Below are 7,965 nucleotides of genomic sequence, written 5' to 3' on the forward strand. Positions count from 1 at the left end.
CTAGAAGAAGCAAGAAAGTAATCTTTCAACAAATCCACACAAACCTAATTCTATCTCTTACAACAAAAGCAACAGGAAGTAACAATTACTTTTTCTTAATATCTTTTTAAAAAAGATTTATTTATTATTTATTTATTATAAGTGCACTGTGGCTGTCTTCAGACACACAAGGGGAGGGCATTGGATCGCATTATGGGTGGTTGTGAGCCATCATGTGGTTGCTGGAATTTGAACTCATGACCTTCGGAAGAGCAATCAGTGCTCTTACCTGCTGAGCCATCTAGCCTTCTTAATATCTTAATATGAAAATTAATATTACCAACATATCCTAACTGATTGAAATCCAAAAGACATGAGGAATTAAAAGTTTGTTGATTGTTATCCAGTGGTCTCTCTAATTTGGTAATTGGAGAAACAGGTCCAATATTATATAATCCATATACGCTTTCAGCTTGTTTGTACATGATAGTGTCTTGCTGCATATAACATAATGGTCTTGAGATCTTGCTTCTCCTGTCTCAGCCTCTCTATTAGTAGTATTGTTTATTTCATGTTTTTACAGTATACTATGGTTTTCAGAACAGCTTACATATTTCAAAAGTATTTTATACCCAAAAGTAATGTAGGCAATTAAATTTGAAGGGGGTTTGTAAGAGAACAACAAAGTGTGAGACTGAATGCTTTGCTTGACGTTTGTAACTCTTGTATCAAGTTACCACAGTAAGACCCAAGATCTTAAGCTCTACAAAATATAAAACAAACAAAAACACTTTATGTATTTATGTTCATTTAAGAAAATATTAGTAGTGATGTATTATTTTGAAATATACAGTTAATATGTTTGGAGTTATTTAAAATTTATATTGAGAAAAACATTTTTATTTTCAGTATTGCCGTAGACAAGCATCTACATGAGACTGTTAAATTGATTGTTGTTTTATATCAAACAAATTTTATAATACTCACTTTTATTGTCATAATGTTTTATAAATTTTAAAGAATGTCATAAAAAAAGATATTGTAGGTACTGAAAGGGGGGCCTCTGGGAGGAGTTGGGGTACAAAAGGAAAACAAGAATGTGATTTAATTCTATTTACTTAAAACATGTTCTTAAATGTTAACAAATTCAGATAAATTGAAATCATGTAACTTTTCTCAACTTATTGCAATAAAACTTAAAAAAAAACCAACAGATATGTATAGAACTTTTTATCCTTAAACAAACGGATATGCCTTCTTCTCTGCACCTCATGGCACCTTCTCCAAAATTGACCATATAATTGGTCACAAATCAGGCCTCAACAGATACAAGAAGATTGAAATAATTCCTTGCATCCTGTCAGATCACCATGGACTAAGCCTGCTCCTCAATAACAACATAAACAATAGAAAGCCCATATACGCATGGAAGCTTGACAACACTCTACTCAGTGATAACCTGGTCAAGGAAGAAATAAAGAAATAAATTAAAGATTTTTAATGAAAATCAAGCAACAACATACCCAAACTTATGGGACACCAAGAAAGCAGTCCTAAGATGAAAACTCATAGCTTTAAGTGCCTTCAAAAAGAAACTGGAGAGAGAAAAAACCAGCAATTTGACAGCACATCTGAAAGCTCTAGAACAAAGAGAAGCAAATTCACCAGAGGAGTCGAAGGCAGAAAAGGTTCTTTGAGAAAATCAACAAAATAGATAAACCCTTATGCAGACTAACTAGAGGACACAGTGACAGTATCCTAATTAACAAGATAAGAAATGAAAAGGGAGACATAACAACAGGACACATGCTCCACTATGTTCATAGCAGCCTTATTTATAATAGCCAGAAACTGGAAACTACCCAGATGTCCCTCAACAGAAGAGTGGATACAGAAAATGTGGTACATCTACACAATGGAATACTACTCAGCTATTAAAAACAATGAATTTATGAAATTCTTAGGGAAATGGATGGACCTGGAGAATATCATCCTGAGTGAGGTAACCCAATCACAAAAGAAAACAGATGGATGCACTCTCTGATAAGTGGATATTAGCCCAGAAGCTCATAATACCCAAAATACAATCCACAAACCACAAGAAACTCAAGAAGAAGGAAGACCAAAGTGTGGGTACTTTTTTCCTTCTTAAAAGGGGGAACAAAATACCCATGGAAGGAGACAAACTATGAAGCAGATACTGAAGGAAGGACAATCCAGAGACTGCTCCACCTGGGAATCCTTCCCATATTCAATCATCAAATCCAGATACTATTGTGGATGCCAGCAAGTGCTGACTGACAGGAGCCTGATATAGCTGTCTCCTGAGAGGCTCTGACAATACCTAACTAATACAGAAGTAGAGGCTCACAACCATCCATTGAACTGAGCACAGGGTCCCCAATGAATGAGCTAGAGAAAGGACCCAAAGAGTTGAAGGATTTGCAGTCTCTTAGGATGAACAACAATATGAACTAACAGTACCCTCAGAGCTCTCAGGGACTAAACCACCAACCAAAGAATATACGTGGATGGACTCATGGCTCCAGCAGCACGTGTAAAGCAGAGGATGGTCTATTTGGTCATCACGGGCAGGAGAGACCCTTGGCCCTGTGATGGTTCTATGCCCCAGTGAAGGGGAATTACAAGGCCAGGAAGCAGGAGAGAATGGGTTGGTGAGGAAATCCAAAAAATCATGAGATCCTACTACAAAAGCCTATACTCAACAAAACTGGAAAACCTGGATGAAATGGATAATTTTCTAGGCAGATATCAGGTACCAAAGTTAAATCAAGATCAGATAAATGTTCTAAACAGTCCCATATCTGTTAATGAAATAGAAACAGTCATTAATAGTCTCCCAACCAAAAAAAGCCCAGAGGCAGATGGGTTTAGTGCAGAGTTTTATCAGACCTTCAAAGAAGACCTAATACCAATACTCCTCAAACTATTCCACAAAACAGAAACAGAAGGTACTCTACCCAATTTGTCCTATGAAGTCACAATTACTCTGATACCTATACCATACAAAGACCTAACAAAGAAAGAAGACTTCAGACCAATTTCACTTATGAATATCTATACAAAAATACTCAATAAAATTCTTGCAAACTGAATCCAAGAACACATCAAAATGATCATCCATTATGATCAAGTAGGCTTCATCCCAGGGATGCAGGGATGGTTCAATATGTGGAAATCCATCAATGTAATTCACTATATAAATAAACTCAAAGAAAAAGACCATATGATCATTTCATTAGATGAGGAGAAAACATTTGACAAAATTCAACACCCCTTCATGATAAAAGTCTTGGAAAAATCAGGAACTCAAGACCAATACCTAAACATAGTAAAAGCAATATACAGCAAACCAGTAGCCAACATCAAACTAAATGGAGAGAAACTTGAAGCAATCCCACTAAAATCAAGGACTAGGCAAGGCTGCCCACTCTCTCCCTACCTATTCAATATTGTACTTGAAGTCCTAGGCAGAGCAATTAGACCACAAAAGGAGATCAAAGGGATACGAATTGGAAAGGAAGAAGCCAAATTATCACTATTTACTGATGATATAATAGTATACTTAAGTGACCCAAAAAAATTCCGCCAGAGAGCTCCTAAACCTGATAAACAACTTCATCGATGTAGCTGAATATAAAATTAACTCAAGCAAATCAGTGGCCTTACTCTACACAAAGGATAAACAGGCAGAGAAAGAAATTATGGAAACAACACCCTTCACAATAATCACAAATAGTATAAAATACCTCGGTGTGACTCTAACTAAGCCATGGCTTCGTGCGTACTGACATTTGCTCACAAGACTCATCTCCTGGGTTCAACCCCTGAGATCCGCTGAATGGAAGGAGGAAGACCGTCTCCTGTAGATTGTTCACTGACTACCACACACTCACTGTGACATGTGTAACCCACTCTCATGAATAAATAAGTATAACTTTTAAAAGTATTTCAGATATGGCTCAAGTGATCAATGCTTTACACATTGCCATGAGTATCTTAGCTCAGATCCTGATCCCCATGTTAAAGTGGGCATGGCAATGTGTGCTGATAATCACAGTGCTGGGGAAACAGAGATAGGTGAATCCATTAATCTCGTTGGCTATCTGGTTATCTGAATGGAAGAGTTGCAGAGTCAATTAGAAACCCTGTCTTAAAAATTATGGTATTTATTGAGGAAGGTAGCTAATGTCTACCACTGGCTTTTACATGTGCACATTCATTCTCACAAGTACTTGCACACATCACCATTAATACACATACAACACAATACAATATAACACATAAACACAGAAACACACACACACACATTCACACATGTACACAGAATATTTCAGGGTCAGACAATGTGATGTGTGCCCATAGTTGTGTGCCCATAGTTCCAAATTATTTGAGAGAGATGCAGGATTGCTACTTGTTTTTGGCCACATAGGGCTATATAGTGAGGTCAGGCCAGCCTGGATTGAAAAGAGAGACCATCTCAAAAGAAAAAACAAATGAGTAGTAGTTCAAAAGGAGAATGTTCACAGAAAGAGTTTGAGCAGAGAAAGAAGAAATGTGGACCGTGGTTACCACTGAATGATAATATTTGCATGGTTTCTTTAGTGCACATATATAATTGAAATAATCAAGCCTCATAAATGATAATAGATAAAACAAAAATTCCTTAAATTAGAACTGGAAATGGTTGCTATTAGTTAAATAACCAGAAGAAAGAAGTACAAATGAGAAAGAGGACAAAAGAAGTATATACCCAAAACCTTATTTTAAATGATGGATATTTAGTGATTGTGTATAGTCATGTGGGATATTTTAGAACAGACATATGCCAGTGTTCTCTGCTCAAATGCAATTTCTCCTTCTCCACCTTTCCACATGCTTTTCCAGCCTCTAGTGATCTAGCTGCAAATACCTTATAAGGGTGAATGAGGAATTATAAGGATAAAACATAGGAAAAAGGCCATAAGCTATTTGTTTTCTGAACTCAATATCTCATCTTGAATTCCAATTCAAATGAAATGTTGTTATTCTGTTTCCTTGTATTAGGAAAAATTTAAAAAATACTTATCTTCTTCTTTTGCTGGTTGAAATTGTCAATAATGACACCGATAAACAGGTTCAGGGTAAAGAAGGACCCAAAGATGATGAAGATGACAAAGTACAGATACATGTACAGGCTTTCCTCATACTTAGGCTGGAGTTCAACCTGCCAATGGATGGGCATTTGTTAACTTATAAACAAGATTTAAACGTTGGGAACACTTGGGTGCTTTTTCACAAGAGTAGAAGAGTATATTCTTAAAATAATCCAGTACATTTTATTCCCATATCAACAGCCAAAAAAAAACCCCTAACAAACAAACAAACAAACAACCCCCAAACCCAAAAAACACAAATTAGACACCAAAAAGTTTTTGTATAAAAAGTAATGTCACCAGGCATGGTGGCGCACGCCTTTAGTCCCAGCACTTGGGAGGCAGAGGCAGGCAGATTTCTGAGTTCGAGGCCAGACTGGTCTACAGCGTGAGTTCCAGGACAGCCAGGACTACACAGAGAAACCCTGTCTCGAAAAACAAAAACCAACAACAACAACAAAATGCAATTTGGCATTCTAAAACTAATTGCATAATTTTAAGTAGTATAACTGATATTTTGTTATTTGGACAATAGACTTTAAATTTGTTAAGTTTTAAGTTAATAGATTTTCAGTAATTTGAAAATACTCATATGGTGTCTTATGTTTGTGCAATTCCAGAGTTTGGAAAGCTGAGGCTGGAGACTTGTTGAGTACTAGTCTAGCCTGGGCTACAATGTAACATCCTGTCTTCAGAACAACCAAAGAAAATGTTGATTAAAAAATAGCTCTTATAAACATATAGAGAACACTTTTATAATCAATATTCACTTGTGTATGAACTTATCTAGCAAATGAAGGAACTGAATTATTCATTTGGATGCTGGCATCTTGCCCTACTATTAACACAGTCATTAAAAATTTTAGATTGAATAGACATGCTCAACGATCTATTTTATAAAATCCTCCATTGATAACTAACTCTCAAACTCACAGTTATAAAAATGGACACAGGGCTGTCACTCACTGCACGACGAGGGAGTCAAGATTTAGTATACATAGTTAAGTACTGCAGTCTTCTCTTTTTAAAGACAAGAGAACTAAAGTTAACTGAACATGTAAGACAAACTCTATGCAACAAGGAGAGATGGCACAATTCCAGAGGTGATCAAGAAGTTCTCAGGGGAATAGGAGGATCTCAAGTTTATCATTGTCTCCACAGTAAGCTAGAGGTCTGGGTTGCCAAAGAAAATTGAAACAAGAACAAGACAAAAAAGTAACCGGAAAGAAGAAACAGATTTTAAAGTTTTGGAGATCAAACTTAGAGAAAGCCTGTGATTTTAGAGTACATCTGCAAGCTAGGAAAAGTTTGGAATCAAATAAAGTAGAAGTGATAACAGCATTAGTACAGGCTACAGTGATTGCACGGATGCTTATAAAGCGTGGATTAGGAAAAGACTATGGCATATGTCTAAGATGGCTAGCCCAGAGTCTAGCCTTTCAGGCTTCGAAGCATGGAGCGTGTCTCCACACTTCAGCTATTGATGACAGTCATATACTTTTCTATTTGTTTTTGTACAACAAATACAAACACTTAGGAGAATATCTGTTGCTTATTAAATGAATGAGTTGAGTTTTTTTCTTTTTTGACTTCCATTTTTATTTTTTGCTGAACTCAATACAAAATCTCTGATTGACACTGCTGTGTTAAGTACAAACTCAACACACTTCCTTCCTACTGTTTAATTAACTAAAATAGAGTTAGTTTGCTTGGTTAACTCATAAGCTAATTTAAGCACCAAATCAATATTTCCAAAAAGCATAGGATATAAAGAATACTTACATTTCTGGAATCCACTGCTGCATACATGATATCCATCCAGCCCTTAAACGTGGCCTGTTGGAAAGGATATGCATGTCTTAATTTGGGTTAAATTTCAAAACTGATACTTACTAAATATTCTTACTGTACATGTTTAAAGAAATATTTTAAACTAATTTCAACACAAAATTTCCTCGGATTTCAAAAAAAGATAGAAAGCCAACAATAAAGTGGCAATCTGATATATCTTCCTATTTTATAACTAGCTCTAATGTAATTCTCAAGCTTAGCATGTTAGTATAATTTGGAAGAAAGTACTAGAAATGTAAGCGGACTTGGCCATGTCTACAGCAATGACAAATTTGATCTGGGATATTCTGAGGAAATCTTGTCTTTTGGGTGATCAAATTGACAGTATTTAAAGTTCTTCTTTATGCTTACAGTGTATGGATCATATGGGTCTAAATAAAAAAAACTGAAGCTATCCTTTTAAGAATTTTTTAGAAATAACACTATATTCATTTTCTGTATGGTAACCCCTGAAGAGATTGCATTAACCTAATTGATAAAATAATAAAAGTGTGACAAAATAGGGCTGACGCTTGTCATTTACACATGGAAGAGGGATTCCTCCTCTAATCTCTTGCAGGCATTTGGCAGGTGTCTTAGAACACAAGTTTGAGGCTACAGGACCTGAAATGCATATATATTCTTTAGTCAATGAGAAGCTTGCGTGGTTTTTGTGACTATCTTTGTTTTTAAATCATTGACTCTTGGAGAGAGTGTGAACGGAGACTAACTCATTTTAGTCAGAAAACAGAAATTCTTTTCACATCAAGGAGAGAGATGGGTGATGTGTCAGTGGCTTAGGGGAATTATTGAGCCCATCTATCACATACATCCTACAAGAATGAAAAAGTGATTTGGACTATTTCTATGAAATTACTAATCAACAGAAAGGTGGGCGGTATAGTCAAGTGTGAAATTTTTACTTAGTAACAGAACATGCTTAAGAGTTCTGTGCAGCTGGGTGATGGTAGCACACACCTTTAATCCTAGCACTTGGGAG

At 36.0% G+C, this 7,965-nt stretch overlaps 1 protein-coding gene across 1 annotated transcript in view; it reads right to left on the reverse strand.

Moving 5' to 3' along the window:
• Positions 1–7,965, reverse strand: part of LOC116090254 (sodium channel protein type 1 subunit alpha) — a 141,944-nt gene that overhangs the window by 13,280 nt on the left and 120,699 nt on the right. The window contains exons 23-24 of the mRNA XM_031370485.1: positions 6,918–6,971; positions 5,069–5,206 (exon numbers count right to left, since the gene is read on the reverse strand). Coding sequence (XP_031226345.1) covers positions 5,069–5,206; positions 6,918–6,971 — 192 coding nt within the window. The remainder of the gene's footprint in view (positions 1–5,068; positions 5,207–6,917; positions 6,972–7,965) is intronic.

The sequence above is a fragment of the Mastomys coucha genome, unplaced genomic scaffold (genome assembly GCF_008632895.1).
Source record: "Mastomys coucha isolate ucsf_1 unplaced genomic scaffold, UCSF_Mcou_1 pScaffold15, whole genome shotgun sequence".
Classification (NCBI taxonomy): Eukaryota; Metazoa; Chordata; class Mammalia; order Rodentia; family Muridae; genus Mastomys; species Mastomys coucha.